We start from the raw sequence: 19,939 nt of genomic DNA on the forward strand, positions 1-19,939 counted from the left end.
ATTATCAGTTCTTTATATATAACTACTATCAGTATAGTTCATCAAAATATCCCTTTCAAAGGGACTAATTAGCGTTCATGACTCTTTGCAGACACATGCCAAAGACAGCGAAAGAGTCTCTACTGGCAGATCACAGTGACCAGTGGATAGACACAGACTGCCCAGAGGCAAAACGGTTTAAGGTGAGTGACCATTTATCATTTATCTTACGATGTATTTGTCAGTTGTATATCTTACTAATGTTGGCTGTTTTTGTACAGGTGGAAGAGCCCAGTATTCTGTCTGATGGTGAGGACGCAGTTGACAGCAGACAATGGACACAGCACCACTTGGCAGCGGCAGATATCCGTATGCCTCCTTCCATGGCTCTCACTCCTCCACAGGGAGAGTTTGACAGTGATTGCATGGATGTCAATGTCCGAGGCCCTGGTATGATATTTTTGGCTTTTTACCCTTAGGGTACATTCACACTTGTAGTTCGGTTTTCTTGATTCGTTTGGTCCAGACGAAAAAAAGAAAACTATACATTTGGTCCTGATCCACTTAGCATTCACATTGGCATTTTTGACAGCGAACCTAAAGGCATAGTAATATGTTCACAACCTGTTTGCCCCTAATTGGTTATTTCATTTGAACCACACCAGAGTTCGTTTGGAAGTGTCTCGGTTCGCTTGTTTGTTATACACCAGGGTTCGGATGGAAGTGTTCACACTTACTCAAATGAACTGCACTAACAGATCAATCACACCAGAGTTCATTGCAAAACATGACAAGTGTGAACACACCCGTACTCCTTGGTTAGGCCTTATCAGTTGCCTTGCATAGAAAAAGTTTAAATACAATAATAGCATATGTATTCAAAACATTTACAAACTATTACTTTACTTAGATGGCTTCACACCCCTGATGCTGGCATCCTTCTGTGGAGGTGGACTGGAGCCAGAGGTGACCGAAGATGATGATTCAGAAGAATCATCCGCCAACATCATATCCGACCTTATTTACCAGGGAGCATCACTTGCAGCTCAGACCGACCGCACTGGAGAGACCGCTCTGCATCTGGCTGCACGTTATGCCCGGGCTGACGCAGCTAAACGGCTCCTGGATGCTGGGGCTGATGCAAACGCACAGGATAACACAGGCCGCACACCTTTGCATGCAGCTGTAGCAGCTGATGCCCAAGGGGTATTCCAGGTAAAGTCACCTAAAACCAAATGCTGTATAAAGTATAAGCAGATATGGACTATTGAAACAATGTCAGTGTTATGTATCCCATGTTCCTGCTTCTGCAGATTCTGATCAGGAACCGTGCCACAGACCTGGATGCACGCATGTATGATGGCTCCACTGCTCTGATCCTTGCAGCCCGTCTGGCAGTAGAAGGCATGGTGGAAGAGTTGATCACCTGTCATGCTGATGTCAACGCTGTTGATGAAATCGGTAAATGCAAAAGAAAAGAAAAAGTTCCTGCTCCTGATGTGAGGTTGCTTTGTTTCTGATGGTTCCATTCGCTCTCCAACAGGAAAGTCAGCTTTGCACTGGGCAGCAGCAGTCAACAATGTTGAAGCTACAATTGCCTTGTTGAAGAACGGTGCCAATAAAGATATGCAGGACCTCAAGGTATGCAATTTTTTCCTTTAATATTCAGATATAACTATCTCAGTCATGTTTTTAACTTTTACATCTATCTACTATCTTTAGGAGGAAACTCCACTATTCTTGGCTGCCAGGGAAGGTAGCTGTGAGGCTGTAAAGGTGTTGTTGGCTCACTTTGCTAACAGGGAGATAACAGATCACATGGACAGGCTCCCTCGAGATATCGCCCAGGAGCGCATGCACCATGATATTGTACAGCTATTGGATGAATATAACACTGTAAGAAGTCCGCAGGGACATGTAGGGGCAGGTCACCACTTATCTGGTAGCCACACCCTCTCACCACTCATGTGTCCTCCCACCAACTTCCTCCAAGGGCTGAAAAGCACCCCGCAGGGTAAGAAGAACCGTCGCCCTGGGGCTAAAGGCATAGGTGGACAGCACACTACCAACCTGAAAGAATCAGCCAAAGCACGTAACAAACGGCTGACGCTAGACATGCAGAGTGCTTTGCTGGAGAGCTCCGTCACGCTCTCCCCTGTCGACTCGCTGGATTCGCCACGCGGAGGTGCCAGCAATGCCGGCTACATCACCAATCCAACCTCACCAGCTGCCATGCCCTCTCCTGGCCTCTTCCACTCCTCCATGTCTGTCCCTACCACTCCAATGGTGCACAGCAGTATTTTTAATGGCACCAGCCCTTTTGCAGTCTCCCTAGCTCAGCTGAGCGACCTGAGTGATGGTGGGCTCTCCATGCACGGTCGTGTGGCCATGCAAGGGGGCGGCGTCAACCAAGGCCCCCACAACTGCGTGCTGAATGCCGGCCAGATGAGCCTCAACATGGGTATAGTAAGTCCAGTAAGCGTGCCATTTGACTGGCACAACCGCATGCCCCCCTCTTCTCAATGCAGTCAGACCATGGTCAACATTATGCATCCAGCAAGTAGCCAAGCAGGCATGCTCCCTCAGACACCGACCCTGCAGCAAAGCAGCATGCTCATGCACCAGCAACAGATGTTCCGTAATGCCCAGCAGTCCATCCTGCAGCCAACACCCGTCTCCAACACACCCTCTATTAGCCCAGTCAAACTGCCACCCATTGCAGAGCAGCAGCAGCAGCAACTTCACAGCCACACCCTCACCAACCCCAACCTTACCCGCATGGGCTCCTCCACTCCCCCGACCCCACAACAGGCACAGCCTCCTCCAGCTTTCTACCAGCCACAGACTCAGCCACCGCAAGCCTCGGCAGCTCCTCAGGCTTCGCAAGCACAGGCTATCCCATCTCAGGCACACCCGGCACAGGTGAGCGTTAGCACCACAGGGCCGGAGGATTACCCCACACCGCCCTCCCAGCACAGCTGCAGCTCGGCCATGGATGCGACACCCAAGCATTACCCGGATGTGCCCAGTGAACATCCTTACCTGACCCCTTCTCCAGAGTCTCCAGAGCCCTGGTCCAGTCCCTCTCCTCACTGTGTGTCCGATTGGTCTGACTCCACCCCCAGCCCAGCCGTCACAGCTCCTACCCAGACCCAGATTTCGCATGTCCAGGAGTCCAATGGGAAGATGCAGGTGTTTGCTTGAGCAACTCAAACTACCTATAATGTTTGTGACTTTGAGAGAGTAGAGTTGTCAAGCATCACTCTAGGACTTGTTTTTTTTTACTTACCTGTCAGCCCATTTCCAAGATTTTATTTGGATTAGGATTGACTGTTTTGCATCAAAAAGACTGTCTGCTGGTGTTTGCAGAAAGCAAGTTAAAGGGAAATTTGTGTTGTCTTAAAAAGAAAAGACAATTTAATGAAGTAAGACGTTCTGTCACAGATGGACTTTAATTATAAAAAAAAGAAAAAGTATATGAAGAATACCATGTCTTTCATTTCAAAGACTTGGGGACATTCCTGAAACTAACAAACTGAGAGAAAAGTGAAATGTTGAAGGAAAATTCTTTCTTTTTATTTATTGTCTTATGTTTTCCAAACTGCCTTGTGGGTGTTTTCACCCTCTTTCTGTTTCTGTTTCTGTTGCTTTTAGTGACCCCCATAACAACTGCCTTACTACTCCCAATATATTATGTGGGGCTTGTGAGATCTCCTCAGGTTCCATGTTACTACTGTTACAAGAGGAACAACTCATGATTGCTTAGTTTGCCTGTTCCACCCCAGTTCCATCAGCAGCAACTGATACAGTCAGAATTTATAAATCAGGCTTTTGAGTGACATGCACACACACACACACACATAATGAGATTAGAATTTTTACAAATTTTAGTGATATTTATTTAGTCTAGCATTCAGAAACAGATTGGCACATGAAAACAGAGGTATATAGAGACCGATACAAGTGAAAATATTCTGATTTAAAATGATTTTATACATTTTGTAAAAGTATTTGTGTGAATGTAGAGGGGCATCTGTAAAGCACTTCAAGGGGGAAAAGCTTGAGAGAGCGAGAAAGACGGTAAGAAAACCCTGAAATCCTCTTAAACAGGCCAGTTTTCAGTGTTGTGTTGTATCAGTGGAAATTGTTTTACTGAACGTAGTTTTTTCAGTGACCTCGCCGTCTTACATGGGCCTGTGCAGGCGAATGCTCTACCTGTTCCTTTTCAACATCCCAGCCAGTCACTGCCTTATAGTCTTGCCTTGTGTAAATTAGTTATCTATTTTTACTTTAATAACCACATGTTCGGAACCACAGTTACCTGTGGCACATTGATGTATTAAGCTGTGTTATTAGGCTGCTGCTCTGTGTCACTTTTTCGGTGACACCCAACTTCCTTTCCACAAACATTCCTGCTCAGAGCCCACCCACCAGCACTCGTGGAGCCGATGACCGCTGCGGACCTGATCTCACCGTGTTCCTGAGCCCTCACAAGCACTTCATTTCAATACTGAACAGCTGCAGCTGACACTTGACCACGAGATAGTCTTCCTCTGGGGCTTTATGAAGCCAAGGCAGTGTGGTTGATTGATTTTAATGTAATTTGATCCCTCAGGTCCAGCATTTCCATGTGGTCTAATCATATTCCAGCTCCTTTTGGTTTGGATAGCAGGCATATGTGTTGTGTGTTGGGTACATGGCTAACGGGGTTCTAATGGTCTGCTATTGCTCTGTTACTCCTCAGGGAGGTGTTATATAGCATGCAGTGTTGTCTGCATCTTTAGCAGTTCCCACCCCATCAGCCTAGACGATGACATCTGTCGTGTCTGGTCAGAAGGCGTGAGATGGGAAACGCTACCATGTAGTGATGCCCCTGGCTTTCTGTAACATGTCCATGTGTTTATCCCTCTTGATATTCCCAACTGTTAGACCTGCATTTGATGATAAGGACAGGTGTTTCCCTGCTATCGCCAAGAGGAACATGCCCATTTCACTAAACTATGGCACATAAACATTGCTTTCAGCCATATATTATTTTTTTAAATAGTATTTGTGCTTTATCTGTACTGAGTGTAACAGTTAAATCTTCATGTACCACATTTCAAGGCTTGTGATGGTTTTGGAGCACATTCTGGACCTCTTTGTTATCCTACATAAGTACTACTATGCTTTTCTAACCCAGCACAAGTCTTCCTTTAATTCACAACTTTTCACTTCTCATGATACAGTTCTCCAGGTATTTTTGAAATTCCAGTACCTTTCTGTAAATATGTTTCACCTTGTTTAAGTCTACTTGTTTATGAGAAGTCTTATGTTCCTGAAATGAATATGTACTAAAAAGAACAAAAAGTAAATGTACTTTTTATTAGCATTAAGGTGAGGATGTGACTGTGTAATTGGTCTTGCATAACTAGAACAGCCATAGATATTTTCTATTGTCATTATTAATTTCCTATACTTGTTTAAAAGTAGTTTAAATCATTGTATATAAACAGTTTTTCACAGTTTCTTTCTACAGACAAAGTTGTAAAATATGTTACTTCTAATAAAGCAGTAGAAACTACATTTCACTTATGTCTTATTCTTTGTCTCACCTCTTTTATATTTCCTTGCATTCTGAATCAAGTGTTTTGTTTTAGATCACACAAACTGGGAAACTCTAGTACTCACTAATCACTTTTTGTCAAATATCAATCCAAAGCATCTATTTAACGATGCTCATAATGAAATTAACTCACTTGGGTACTCAATGTTAATGATTAAATGTCAACAGACATTCGTGATGGAGAGGCTTTCACGTAAAGAATTTGCAAACATATTTCTATCTATCTACATCTATCGGAATTAAGTGATATTGCAGCTTGTCCATCTAAAGTCATGAATACAAGAGTTGTTTGTTTTTGCACATGTGGGAAATTTCAAGCCTGTAGCTTATTTATGTTGTTGCAAGGCAACCACATAATGTCACTAACCCACTCAATAACTGAAATTAATTAAAGCAAAAACAAACCAAAAAAAACAAGGTTTGTTTTTTGCAATTTATTTGTACATTGCTAAGCAACTAAGGTACCAATTTACCAATGGAGCTCCAACAGTATTGATTTACTGAATCATTGGAAAGTTGTTGTTATTTTAAAACCAAACATTATTTTCCCACACGTAAGAAGACTTGCAGACCCTAAAAACTAAAAATTTACGTTTTTCATATTTTATTTTAAAGGGCTAAGAATTTTCATGTGTTAATCGAATTTTTCTGTCAATGTGTGAACAACCTGTGGCGAACATAAAAAACAAAAGACTTTCCCTGATTTCCTAGGATGGCACTTTAGTGATAAGACAAGGATTCGGATGGCGATTTATTCACAGTGGAGAGTTTAGTGACCCTATGAACCCAGGAATGAGTTGCTCATGTTGCCTGTCACATGACTGGCCGAATCAGGCTTTTGAAAGCCTATAGAATGATTTTAATGTGAAGGACATTTTTGGACATTACACGCGATCCCGAAAGCCTCCCTTCCATTTTATAACACAAGAAACAAATGCTTACAAAATGTTTAATATACTATACTGTACTGTCTGTAACATGAATGTGTCGCGCAAAGAAAAGGAAAATTCAAATTCAAAATAGTCTCAAATAGCCAGATCTAAATACACATCTGTATCAAACAACATAACGGTGTAATTTTAATTACCTCTCCTGTCGTTAATGCAGAACTGCTGCAAACATATCCACATCGCTATGATCAGATGCTTTCTTAACTGCTGCTTTCTCACTGCTGTCATATTTGTTGTGTGTTTATTTTTCCAAGGAATTTGCAAGTGCTAATCGTGGCAGTGGCACTTCCGGTGGCATGTTTGTGCTGGCAGCTGCCTTTGTACTAGTCTCAGCCTCAGACTTCATGCCCATGGACTGTTGGCTAAACGTCTGATGGATATGGGACACAAAAGTGGAAATACTTCAGGAGTGTTGAAGTCATCATCGGACTGGTTGAATTATACAGGATTTCTGGGAGACGTGTGTGTCGTGTTCTTTAACGTTCTGTCAGGAAACAAAGATTCCGTGGCGCCAAACCCCCTCACGAATGAAGAAAGTCGTAGTGTTTACAACTGTGATGACGAGAGCTTATTAGGATCATCCAAACACTGAAGTTTCAAAAGACTGCGAAATATTTAAAGTTCACGACATACAATCTTTCAAATACATCCGAGTGTTTTACATACTGTTATTGTAGCGACATTTCCACACCCCGGAACGTGAAGCTGAACAAAACGATGTGATTGGTTGTTTGACATGTCAGTTAAATCATGGATTCCAGACCTTCAACCATCAGTCTGAAGGTCTGGCTACGGGAGACTACCTTTGTACTGGATAAAAACAAAAATAACTTTGCCACGAGTATATCGGGGCACTGAATTTAACTAAGTTGCTGGTTGCAGTTCACTTCATGGCCACCAGTGGAAGTTCAGAATTTCTACTGTACATACAGCCCCTTGACTGTTAAAAACCATGTCACCATGAAAAGGGCACTAGAGCTGTTACACACTGCAATTTGCAACTAAACATTGATTACATGACATTACATTAACATGAATACTGTCCTAAGGTTAAAGTCAGGATCCGGACTTATTCGACATCAAGTACTGACCACAGTAGCAAAACTGTTGCTATACTAATTGTGGTTTGTTGCATTTTATTATTTGCAATGAGCAAGGGACCCATTTTTGGGCCATGAAATGGTCCCTGGGATGTTTCTGAATTGGTTTTCTCCATCAAAATCCTCTGAGAGCTTTTTAGCCAGCACCTTGACCCATTCTCCTGTGAAGTATGCGTAGAATACTCAGAGTAGCATTGAACATACGGTCATGCTGGAAGATCATTTTATAGAATGCATCTATGGGTAGTTGCCCTGTAGGGTCAGCATGCTTCATGGCAGTCAGTGGCATGTACAAACGATTGGTCTGATGACGAAATGGAGGATTCTTGGACCCAATCAGCTGGAGAGTTTGCTTTAAGAAATAAGAGATATTTTTCTGTTACTGAGTTGAACAGGGAGCCTTAATGAAACGAAAGAACAGCCTATCCACACACTCACCTCTGCCACATCCTCAGGTGTCTGCCCGATGGAGTTAAAAATTTTACGTGAATATGGCAGGTAGATCTGACGGAAGATGCGAGCCGTTTCCTCATCAGTCTCTGACAGATCCATCTTCTCTGCCTCTTCATACACTTTCTTCTCAAACTCTGTTACAACTGGGCCTGGCTCCACTAACGTCATCCTGTGGGAATTTATATAAAATCAATACTTACAATGCATGAATGTTTATGCTTCATTAACATACTGTACATAGTTAATAGTTTAAAAAAAAGACAAAGGTATTTAGACACTTTGTGGTTGTTGCAGGTTAATAGTTGCCACATATTTACCCTTGTGAAAAAGAAATACACTATAGCATACTTTTAAAAAGAGTCTTATATTCTTTTAAAAAATATACATAAATGTGAACTGAATGTAATTCAATAATTTTAGGACACTTAAATGCATGATATAGCAATTTTTATACAATTAAAAATATTAACTTTACATGTAATCTCAAATAATACCTTTAGTTATATCTTTAATCGGTACTTTACATGTGCAAAGTAATACTTTTAGTTTGACATTATAACAAAGTGCAAATTGTAAGTGTACAAAAGTGTGTTAGGAAACACAGTCATGAAACTGTATTCTTTTTAATTACACTTAAGTGGCCTTTAATTTTATTCATATCATTTTACCTGCAAGTACAGTTTAAAAAAAAATACACTTCAGATTTTAGACTAGAACAGAACATCCACTAAAAATCACTTTAGGACCAGCTGATTAAAAGTGAATTTGAGCATATTTAAGTTAACCTAGCCCTTTTTATCAATTTGCTAGAGAATTAGTTTTATTGTGTACTCACTTGATATTAAACTTCATAGCTTGCACAGCAAGACTCTCACAAAACCCCTCTACAGCAAACTTAGAGGCAGCATATACATCATTGAAAAGTAGTCCTGAGAAAGAAAAACAAGAGAGTACTCTAAAAATATAATTTTTGAACAGTAATTGTATGATTCTTTCAATTAAATGTGTACAGCTTAAATAAATTAGCTTTGTGGTACTACCCTGGATGCCCATGACGCTGCTCATCACTACGATGTGTCCACTCTGACGCTGCTTCATGTCAGGCAGCAGTTCCTTCACCAATCTCACCAGGCCAAAGAAGTTAGTGTTGAAGAGATCCTGCATATCACTTACACTCTGACACTCCAAAGGACCAATCATACCCACACCAGCATTATTCACTACAAAACAGTGTGGGAGAGTCTAAATCAGGGGTCCCAAAATTGGTCCTGGAGGGCTGCTGTCCTGCAGAGTTTAGCACCAACTTGCCTTAGCACACCTGCCAGGAAGTTACTAGTTATGCCAAGTAAGAGCTTGATTAGATGGTTCAGGTGTGTTTAATAGGGGTTAGAGTTCAACTCTGCAGGACAGCGGCCCTCCAGGGCACCCCTGGTCTAAATCAAGCCGGATGTGGGAAAACATTCTGTAGCATTTTGGAGAGTACAGTCTAAAGGGACAGTTCAGGCAAAAACTAAATTCTGTCATCAACATATTTGATTTTCTTTTTTTCTGTGGAAAATAAAAGAGATATTTTGAAAAATTATGTTTTTTTGTCCATTCGGTGAGTGTTAATGGAAATCAAAACTGTATTGTTACCAACATTCTTCAAAATATCTTTTGAGTTTTGCAAATGAATAAGAAATCATACAGATTTGTAACAACATGAGGAAGAGTAAACAATATTAAAATTTTCCATTTTGGATGAACTATCCCTTTAAAACACAGGTTGAGTATCCTTCCACCATTAGCAGTGAGAAGGTTACACATGTTAAAATAGAGCGATATTGTAATTTTATTTTTATTTTAGAAACGTTAAAGTCAGTGGCGAATCTACTACCAAATGTTAATTAACATATTGCTGATACAAGTGATGCATATTTGAGCATCAAGTTCCTCTGATGAACTCTGTGTGGTAACACAAATGTGGAATAAAAACGTAAATAATAAGCAGATAACTGTTTGTGTTGAAAAGCTTTTAGTCAAGTCAAAAGACACAACTTTTGGTTGTGTCGCTGTGAAGCTGCAATGCTCAGCAACTAAGATGAGCGAATGAAGGAAATATGTGTTGGAAAGGAAACTCTCAGTGTCACCTAACACATCCACTCGTCGATCTGACAAGCTGTTGACACACTCTCTGATGGAGTCCTCACAGGTGGCATCCAGCTGTCGGATCTCCAGGGATCTGTTGAGGCTTTCTCCAGCTGCTCTCTCCAGAGATTCTCTCCTATCCAGGTCCCTCATAGTGGCCACTACTAACTCAAGCACAATCAACAGTTAGACTTAAAATAACACTAAAAACATTACACTTACCTGATTATAAGCTAATGTACATTCTGTAACTTAGAATATTGTTGCATCTCTAATGGATAACTACACAGAAACAAATAAGTAATACAGCATTAACATTCTAGTAGCTACTATTAACTATAACAACAAAATGTTGAAGAATAAGAATAAGTAACAGCACTCAGTTGAATGCATTAGTTCACTGTTAGCTAATATGTAACTACAATTTTTTTTCATACCTCCCAAAGACCTACTAAGAAATTACATACAGTTTGATAATGAATTAAAATAATGTAGAATGCATAATTTGAAAAAATCATGTTACCGGTAAATCAACTAGTGAAAATATGACTCCCTTGTGATGACTGAAATCACTGTAAGCTTTTGAGGTTTTTTTGTAAGATTTTGGCTAGTTTATCCTTCGGATTTGTTAACACCTGAATCATTACTAGTGGGTTACCATCATTCTTACAAAAGGTATTAATGAAAATCCAATCTCATTTCTTGTAACCATTTATAAAGATTAGGCAAGGCAAGGCGAGTTAATTTATATAGCACATTTCATACACATGGCAATTCAAATTCAAATTAGGAGAGATATCTAAAGCAAAAAAGATATACATAGTAACCATATCTTTCAGTGAGGTATATTAAATAAATAATTTTTCTAAAGTATTTGGTGTATTCATTTCAGAAGGATTCCAGAAAATTGTAAGGTGCAAAAAAACTGCAATTAAATATTAATTTCATTAAAACTGTCCGCAGTCAGTTCTGTAAGAATACTGATAAAATGTACTAATTATTTACATATTATTATCTATAGATTCTGTAAGTGGTTAAATTTTAAAGTAGATGACAAAATCTAAATAAAAATCTAAATAATCTGTCATGTGTTCTAATTACTGATTAGTTTCACATTTATTATAGAACTGTATGTAGCCTCTGGGAGGCATGAAAACAAATTGGTTACTGATTTGCTAATAAAAGACTACCACATATTACTAATGCATGAATCCTAGTCTCATGTTAATTAATAATAGTTACTGCAATGTTAATATTGCATTACTAGTCCTTTTCATTATGCATTAGTTACTGTGTTAGTTATTCATTTTTGAAGGTAACATATATATTTAAGATTATAAGAGGCCGGATCTTCTTACCCTTGAAGCGCTTTAATTCATCTTTTGCTAGACGGACAGCCACCGCCAAACCAATTCCAGAGGAGCATCCTGTCACCAAAACTTTTCGCGTCCCCATAACTTTCATTCAATGACAATTTTTAATCTGAAACTACAATAAAATCATTAAACCTTAGTGACACTATATTTACCAACGTTTATGGCCAGTTTTCTGTTCAGAATCTCAGCCATGTTAAATTCTTTAGGTAACATTTTATATGCCAACCTCAGTTTTACACTAATAGAAATATATTACAACACATAGCCTATGTAAATATGATTAATAATAGCAACAATACCAAGTAGGCTACATTTTGCAAGCTCTTCAATGCAAAAGTCAGTAATAACACAGTAAGAAGATCGTTTAATTCAAAGTTTAACAGGTGAATATTTAACGGGACAAATAAATGTAGAGAGAACGTTGAAAGGTTTCTGGACTACGGATTAAATCTTAATCAGATTTTCTCAGCACGGGAGCGCGCCTCGTGCACTCTTAACTGGTCAGTTGCAATGCACTAAATCTGTGTTAAATTTCACATCTAAAACCCGACGACAAGTGTTATGTTACATAAAGGTCTTCACGTTTTAATATTAAGCATTCAAATTGACAGGAACGACAGTTAACTCACTGCGTGAAAAACAAAACATGAGATACAAAAGCATATAATTTTTAGCATAAGACTAAACCTCTTTCAGGCGTTCTGGGACATGCTCTTACTGAAAGCAACAAAACCGTCCGTTCTGCAGCGTGTACAGACCTGTGTTCTGTTGACAGACCTCGATCTTATCATCCATAAACTCCTTTCAGCCGGAGCGCGTGAGTTCTGCACGAGAGCGACACTGTGAAAACAAATCATGTTGCGTTTGCGTTCAGAGAACCCTGGGATTTGAAGTCATTGACTGTATAATAATAATAATAATAATAATAATAATAATAATAACAACAATTGTTATTATTATTAGACCTATATAATTACACAAATATATAATAATATATATATATATATATACAATGCATGTCCTAAATTGATTATTTATAAATAGGCTTAATATTTTTTATAAACTTTTAGACTGTGTCTTAATAACTAGTTTGACAAACAAGCAGTTAACCAAGTGGTAATCAGTCTTACTTTTCAGATTCAAATTAGACCAAAATACCATTGTTTGTAACTGAATAAAAAAAAAAATGTATGACCAGCCTTGAAGAAAAAAATTCGATGACTAACTTTTAAGGCTAGTCTAAGTATTTTATGCACCTGGTGCCCATACAGAATGAAATGACGCAATGACGTTATACTGAAACATAAAATTGATTTAATGAATTACTGAACAAATCTGATTGATTCTTTTTAGTGAACCGATTCAGGAGATTCGAATAACTCAATGAATCCAAATCCTCGCTACAAATTCGCATGAACGATATTGTGGCGACCTCTAGTGGTCATGCTATGTTATTTGTGATCAAACTGAAAGTAATATCACACTGATATACAGAAAGCGCTAAAGGAAACGGTGCGACAGTATAAGAGGTTTAGCATTGTCCTTACAGACACTAAAACAACTCCGAACGACAGAGAGATGAGCCGAATGCAGGAAGAAGTAGAGGTATAGTATTTGTTATTCGAATAAACATACAGTTAAATGGCACATGATATTTTATTGGAGACATTATGACAGGCACGCTATTAAAGGAAGTATACTACAGCAACTTCCTCAACAGTCACAGTGTATTTTGCTCGTAGTTAAAAACGGATTGATGTTTTCCTGCATTAAAGGAATCAACTTCGTACTAATTTCGTACTAATAAGGGCCACACACGAGTCTTACACAGTTTTATACTACGTGGTTGTTCTTTCAAATAAAGATAAATAACAGTAAATATGTCTTGTGCTCTCTGTTGACTTAGTTGGAAAAAAGTGTCAGGCGACTGAGAGAGAGGTTTCATGGACTTGTTGAAATTGACAAGGCTGTAGTGCTCATGAGACGCTATGAAAACAATCATCGTATGGTTGCAATGTGTATCGCCCTGATGGAAGACAATGAGAGGGGTAAAGTGCAAACCTTTTCTCCTATGAACTCTCATGAGTGTATTATTTGCCGTTACTCACTCTACTATTCATGCAATTTCTCTTTATAAAATTTTTTATATGTGCTTTTTGTGTGTTTGTATCGACTGCACATCTTATTTATGTGTTTTTTCATATCTAGAGCTGGACGAGGAAGACATGTCAGCTTTGAATAATGACCCTGTAGCTAAGGTATGGTGCAGGTGACTTCAGTCAGTTTGTTTGCATTTATGGAAAGAGCTTGTAGGTTTAATTTGTAGCAAAAAATAATTGGTACACATATGGCACATTTCATATATATATATATATATATATATATATATATATATATATATATATATATATATATAATCTAGTGCAGTGTCATCCATATATATATATATATGGATGACACTTCACTATAATAAATAAATAACAGGGATTTAGCATTTGAAGAAAGGCATTTTTTATCAAATGCAATAATATGAAGTGTGTGTATACTTAAGTGCCCATTACTGGAGTCACTGTATAACTGTACATTTTCTGCACTCATATAGAACGTGGTTATGAAACTCAGAGCTGATGAAAAACAACAGGTAACATCCCAACCATCCGCTAGCATACTGTAAACATGATTTGTTATGTTACATAATTTCTGAAAGTACCAGGTACTGCTGTTTATTTCACAGTTTTTAGTTGTATAATGGTGATAGTCATCAAAAATTTATAGGAAGAAAAACCTGCCCAGCCACCTGGATCCAGTGGTGCCAGTCAACCAGCACACGTAAGGAGTTTCTCTATATGGGTGTGAGTTTACAGAATAAATAAAACATCATGTTACACTGTAGTTTTATTGAATCACTCCTGTCCCTCTTCAGGTAACGGCCAAGAAAAAGCCCAATGATGACACTGATATAGCGGTTAGTTGCTTTACAATGTTTACTTGAGCAATCAGTTGTACCAAGGTTAATACAGAAGAACTGTACGTGTACTGTAAGCAGTGTGAACTACAGTAACATGCACAGACCTGCTTGCAGGAGCTCAGGACGCGTCTACGAGTTCTGCCGTTAACAGAGGAGAACAAACGAATGTTTGACCAGGCTCAGGCAAACCAAATCCCTTCTGTCATTCATCAGTTTGCCTGCGAGTCATGTGACAAGGACTGGTGGCGACGTGTGCCTCAGAGGAAAAGGGTATGACGTCTGACCACACCTTACAAGCTCAAATCACTTTCACTCTGTGCTTTCCCTATGTTGAGCATTCATCTGTGTGAGCACTTGGCTTGTTACAGGTGTCACGTTGTCGTCGATGCAAAAAGAAGTATGACCCTGTGCCAGCCAACAAAATGTGGGGTTGGGCAGAGTTTACCTGCCCAAACTGCTTACGGAACTTCAGGTAAGACATTCACTTTTTTTTTTGTATGCTGTACTGTATATTGCTGTTCTTCAGTTTTGATTGACAGTCATGGCATTGTTTTTTTCTGCATGACGAGGAGTATTGTATTAAGGTTTTGTGTTTCTGTTAGTGGCTTTGGTCGAATGGATGGACGTTCCCCATGTTACGGCTGTCGCTCAGCCATTTACCCCACAAAGATTATACCACCCAAGAAGAGAAGCACTGTGCCTGGGCCTAGAAGAAGAAATCAGCACAGCTGTCTTGCTGAAGACTGTTATAATCGAATGGGTAATTTGATGCTTTTTGACACAATGAGCACTAGAGGTCTTGCTCTATCTCAACGTGTCGCTGCAGGCTTAAATTATATACAGGCTTCCGACCACCAAAATCAATCAATAAAGGTAATGTTAAAATATGTTAACTTAGTCTGCAACACTGCAAACCACTTTATTCTTTGTATTGAGCCGCAAGATCGAGATGTGATGTCTAGATCCTCTAATGTGTTTGTTAACACAGTTTTCTTTGAAAGCCAACAACATGGAATCTAAATTTGCTCTGCTTTAAATATGCTGCGCTTCTTAAAATGCATTTGACTTTATTTTCAGCTGATGTCAACTAAGCTGTGCAAGTTATGGTAAATAATAGGCAAGTAATCATTTAGGCACTGTGTCAGCACAGTAACATAATGGTAGGTAACATTTTCCCACGCAGGGCCATCCCAGGCTCTTTTAGTGCCCTAGGCAAGATTTTAGATTTCCGCCCCCCACCCCCACTTAAAAAAATTCTAAAATGCAGATTTTTCTAAACTTTACTATAATATAACATGAATACTGATAAGTATTTACATAAACAGTACATAAATTGTGATAATAAGTAAATGGAGATGTTGAAGCGTCTTGTAGGTATTTTATGATTGAATCTGTTAAAATTGCCTTTGAAGAGCCCAGAGATGAGCTACTCCCACTACAGTGGCAAGCACTTATTAAAACAAAGAGAAATATGAGCAATATGAAATGCCTAAAATACTCTTACAGACAACAAAGGCAACAAAATAAAGGCCACATTTTGTAATTTATTTTTACACGTTAGCCAGCTAGATAGCTAGTTAGTCTAAATAGCATACCCATACCTTTCATTTAAATTTTGTGCATACATACATGGGTAGCCAGGCTTTAAAAATTAGTGAGGTCCAGGGGATTTCTATAATAACCCCCTTATAATAGAATTGTGCTATAATAACCCCTATAAATACAATTATTGTTGCATACTGTTTTATAAATGTACTACAATACAGAGGTGCAGATAATTGCCACTATTTGCAGTAAGTAGTATAAATAGCATAAAATCCTGCTATTTTAACATAGTATAAATAGAATCTTAGGATATTTGCACTTAGTGTAAATAGCATATAACTAACAAATTCTGCTATTTGCACGCTGCCTATTTGGATAACTGCCAGACTAACGCCGGTGATTGAATGTTGCCAGATGTTGCTATTGATATAAACAAAAACCTATAAATAAATAAAATTAACAGAAATTATTAAAAATAATTTGGAAATTAGATAAGATACTTAAACCGCAACTTCCTACTTTATTAACTTTCTAGTGCTAAATTTAGTGGAAAAACAAGTCAAAAACGCTTACAATAGCTGGATCTTGCACACAACTCGCAGCGATCATTTTCATCCCACGGACGCTAAACATTCTGAATTATACATGCAGACATTCATATGAGGAGTTTGGCAGCAAATTAGTCAATCAGAGAACAAATTTTATATTCGAACATGAAAAGTTTACCAAGGTCCGGGCCTCGGTGAACTCATAGCTGGCTACGGCCATGCATACATACAGTGGAAAATGACATACTTAAACTTAATTATTTCATTTTATGAATGCTAGATTATAGTCCTAGTCTTGGTCTTTTTCAGGAGACATTTAGCCTCTTTTTGGTGAATTAAAAGCAAGCAGTGTGTAGGCTGATATTGAAACAACATTACGGAAGCTTACATTTATTTTAAAGTAAATAAAGTACAATTAAATAAGCAGTTAACTCAAGGAAAAATATTCCACGGTGTCAGTGTTGTCAGTTAAGATGTTCTTAAAAGTCTATTTTAAAATACTACATAAAGATCACAGGCTGATACATAGTCGTTAACTTGTTATTTTTATCTCTATATATATATTTTTTTCACTCTTCTTTGCTTCACTTTTGCATTGTGCCCCTGATAATTTTCTTTTTTTTTTACTCATTTTTTAGAAATGATACTTTAAGAGCACATAAATGGCAAAACTATTTTAACTACGTGTGCCATGCATAATTAATGCGTTATGATGATGTATTATAATTACGTCAGTTTGATGATAGATCAGTACTAAAATTATGTTAACTGTCAGAAATTATTTTGGGTGTACTCTATTAGGTGTAGGAGCTCACGATGGTCACAAGAGGGCCAAAAAAATTCCAAAGAATATAACAAATATAAAAACTTCCCTGCGGGGCCCCCGAGTCATTTTGCGCCCTAGGCAGCAGCTGTCTGTGTCACCTATTCAGGTCCCATTCTGGCATGAATCACCATTCTGATGAATATAATCGAGTCCCGTTATTTTTTTTTTTCCAGTAAACATTCAGCATCATTGAAAAATACATTGGGGTGTAAAAGCCACTAGTGTAAATGCTTCTGTTTTGAAATTTTCTCATTTAAAACAACAATTTCATCACAAATTATATTATAGGAATAGTTTACCCAAAAAACTTACTCACCCTTTTGGAGTTTCAGAGTCCAAACATCTGATAAACACATTACAATAATCCACAAGTAATCCAAATCTTGACTCTTGAATCTGCAAACACAGATGTTCTCAGATTTCTGGAGCCCTCTGTGTGTCTCAGTGCAGAAGCAAAAATGGCCTGTGAATTCTATATCATGTCGGTTTAACATTTTTAAAGCAGAACTGCATGAATATAAACATCTGCATGTTTGTCTCACCTAGAGCCCCATGTTCCTGGTACCGAATGCGTTCACCCACATAGCAGACAGAAGAACAGGAAGCCACGTGTGGTTTACCCCAGCCCCGCTCACATCAGCAGCGGATCCACTGTCAACACCTGTCTGAGTCAGGGCAGTCTGATAGAGAGCATCAACGAGCTCATTCTAGACGACATCGAAGAAGAGTCTGATGAAGATTCTGACAGCAGCACCTGAGGCAGCAGCTTCAGCTGTTGCTTTGAATGAAACATTATATAATTTTTGATGTAATTTCAAATAATTCACTCAAAGTAACAAATGTATTGAGGCCTAAGCAGCCCTAATGAAATATGCAATGCACTGCAAGCTGTATGAACACAGTGCAACACACACCAAACACAGAATACAGATACGATTAAGGATCAATTAGTGCACACCCTGAGGTGTGTGTATGAGAGAGTGAGCATTTGAGGCGATACGAAACTATAATGCTGTCAACAAACCTGGAAATGCTTAATAGTTGCCAGGCATTCAGCAGCACTGTGATACGAGGTTTATTACCGAGCTGATGTAAACAGACAAATCCAGATAGTAATTCCTTTCCTTATTGTCTGAATTATGTTATATTGTTGGTTAGTAAATTTTTTGCATATATAAATTATATTTCCCCCTCACATGATCACATAATGATTATTTGTGTGTCATTGTTATGGTCTTATTAATGGATTCATAAGCCACACACAAATAATCATCTGTAACACTGTACAATAACAGTTCATTTGATGCCTTATTGATCTTAGGTAAGATTAATCTCACTATTTATACTGGTTAAAATCAGAAGTTCTATCTGTTAACATTTCTTAATGCACTGTGATCTCAAATATTAAAATTAACATTTTAACATTAGCAAAGGATTGTAAATTATGTAAAAATATTGTTACTGAATGTTAGTTAACTAATGTTAACAAAGAAGACCATATTGTACAGTGGTTCCTAGTCTTCAAATAAAAAAACAGACTTGCTGTTATGTCAGCCTTACAAAACAAGCCGTCCATACACACATATGGCGAACACATGGCGAACTCTAATATTTCCCCAAATGAAAACTTCAGGGACATGTGCAGAGGAAATTATGCCCAAAGACAAACAATGTGTTAAAACTTCTAATAATGTGTCAAAATAAAAGTGATCTGGAATAAACATGGATTTGAGTGCAGATTCATTTGTCTTTGCAATTAAATCTGAATTTTACTTAATACTGTCTTTGCATAATTACACTGACAAATAATAATCATATCAGATGTCGAGAGAACTTGACAATGTATGATGAACTGTACAATGCATGAAACAAGACACCCTGCTACACCCAACACCTGTAAAACCATTACAAAACCCTAAACAAAAGATACCAGATAGCACCAATACTGAAAACAAGACAAAGAATAATCCCTTTAACAACTAAACCTTTGTATATACCCTGAATGAAACACGAACAAATAGGAGATCTACACTTGAGCAATAAAGGAAATCACACAATTCGACATTTTTGCTTAAGCCAGAGAACACAGTATAGTTATAATTTGTCAAATTAAACTGTTTTGGCTGAAATTGGACACTCCAGCACAGAACTAAAGTTCAAGACTACATTTTTGGGTACACTGTAATCACTTGGTCAAATTTCACATTTCTAACCATGCGTTAAATAATTATTAATATTTTTATAAAGTACTATCATGATAAATTGGATGTATATGAAGAGAAAAGCAAAATGGATAAATTTGCATTTATTGAACTCTTTATATGGGCCAACAACTTCAGTCCATTTACTAAAGTTGCATGTGGTCACCTAAAAAAAAAATATTCCTCTAAGCAATTTTGACATTTATCCTTCTTAAACTGACTGTCTAGGTGTGGTCAGTCTGTGTTCAAAGGTTATGTTCG

The 19,939-nt window shown here is 38.2% G+C and overlaps 3 protein-coding genes across 3 annotated transcripts in view; 2 read left to right on the forward strand and 1 right to left on the reverse strand.

The window, feature by feature from the left end:
- The window catches only part of LOC113049349 (neurogenic locus notch homolog protein 2-like), a 31,912-nt gene extending 26,364 nt beyond the window's left edge, over positions 1-5,548 (forward strand). The window contains exons 28-33 of the mRNA XM_026211628.1: positions 92-182; positions 261-429; positions 890-1,194; positions 1,293-1,440; positions 1,523-1,620; positions 1,702-5,548. Coding sequence (XP_026067413.1) covers positions 92-182; positions 261-429; positions 890-1,194; positions 1,293-1,440; positions 1,523-1,620; positions 1,702-3,183 — 2,293 coding nt within the window. The 3' untranslated portion in view covers positions 3,184-5,548. The remainder of the gene's footprint in view (positions 1-91; positions 183-260; positions 430-889; positions 1,195-1,292; positions 1,441-1,522; positions 1,621-1,701) is intronic.
- A 2,149-nt stretch (positions 5,549-7,697) lies between these two features.
- LOC113041816 (retinol dehydrogenase 8-like) lies at positions 7,698-11,684 on the reverse strand. The gene is made up of 6 exons (XM_026200413.1): positions 11,573-11,684; positions 10,217-10,378; positions 9,128-9,307; positions 8,923-9,016; positions 8,073-8,256; positions 7,698-7,986 (listed from the first exon to the last, which is right to left on the reverse strand). The coding sequence occupies exons 1-6, from the start codon at positions 11,676-11,678 to the stop codon at positions 7,771-7,773; spliced, it is 942 nt and encodes a 313-aa protein (XP_026056198.1). The 5' UTR covers positions 11,679-11,684; the 3' UTR covers positions 7,698-7,770.
- Positions 11,685-13,079: 1,395 nt separating this feature from the next.
- LOC113049354 (repressor of yield of DENV protein homolog) lies at positions 13,080-19,187 on the forward strand. The gene is made up of 10 exons (XM_026211641.1): positions 13,080-13,195; positions 13,497-13,638; positions 13,799-13,848; positions 14,193-14,231; positions 14,366-14,419; positions 14,514-14,555; positions 14,673-14,828; positions 14,927-15,030; positions 15,161-15,318; positions 18,024-19,187. The coding sequence occupies exons 1-10, from the start codon at positions 13,169-13,171 to the stop codon at positions 18,233-18,235; spliced, it is 984 nt and encodes a 327-aa protein (XP_026067426.1). The 5' UTR covers positions 13,080-13,168; the 3' UTR covers positions 18,236-19,187.
- Positions 19,188-19,939: the final 752 nt, after the last annotated feature.

This window comes from Carassius auratus, chromosome 3, assembly GCF_003368295.1.
Source record: "Carassius auratus strain Wakin chromosome 3, ASM336829v1, whole genome shotgun sequence".
NCBI classification, from domain to species: Eukaryota; Metazoa; Chordata; class Actinopteri; order Cypriniformes; family Cyprinidae; genus Carassius; species Carassius auratus.

What these genes read in the sequence shown, in the direction of transcription:
- LOC113041816 (XM_026200413.1), bottom strand. Translation starts at nt 11,678, where the DNA reads ATGAAAGTTATGGGGACGCGAAAAGTTTTGGTGACAGGATGCTCCTCT. An exon ending in TCGACGAGTGGATGTGTTAG is followed by an intron (nt 9,308 to 10,216) that starts GTGACACTGAGA and finishes ACTGTTTTGTAG; the next exon opens with TGAATAATGCTGGTGTGGGT. An exon ending in CAGCGTCATGGGCATCCAGG is followed by an intron (nt 9,017 to 9,127) that starts GTAGTACCACAA and finishes TTTCTTTCTCAG; the next exon opens with GACTACTTTTCAATGATGTA.
- LOC113049354 (XM_026211641.1), top strand. Translation starts at nt 13,169, where the DNA reads ATGAGCCGAATGCAGGAAGAAGTAGAG. An exon ending in GATGGAAGACAATGAGAGGG is followed by an intron (nt 13,639 to 13,798) that starts GTAAAGTGCAAA and finishes TTTCATATCTAG; the next exon opens with AGCTGGACGAGGAAGACATG. An exon ending in ATGATGACACTGATATAGCG is followed by an intron (nt 14,556 to 14,672) that starts GTTAGTTGCTTT and finishes ACCTGCTTGCAG; the next exon opens with GAGCTCAGGACGCGTCTACG.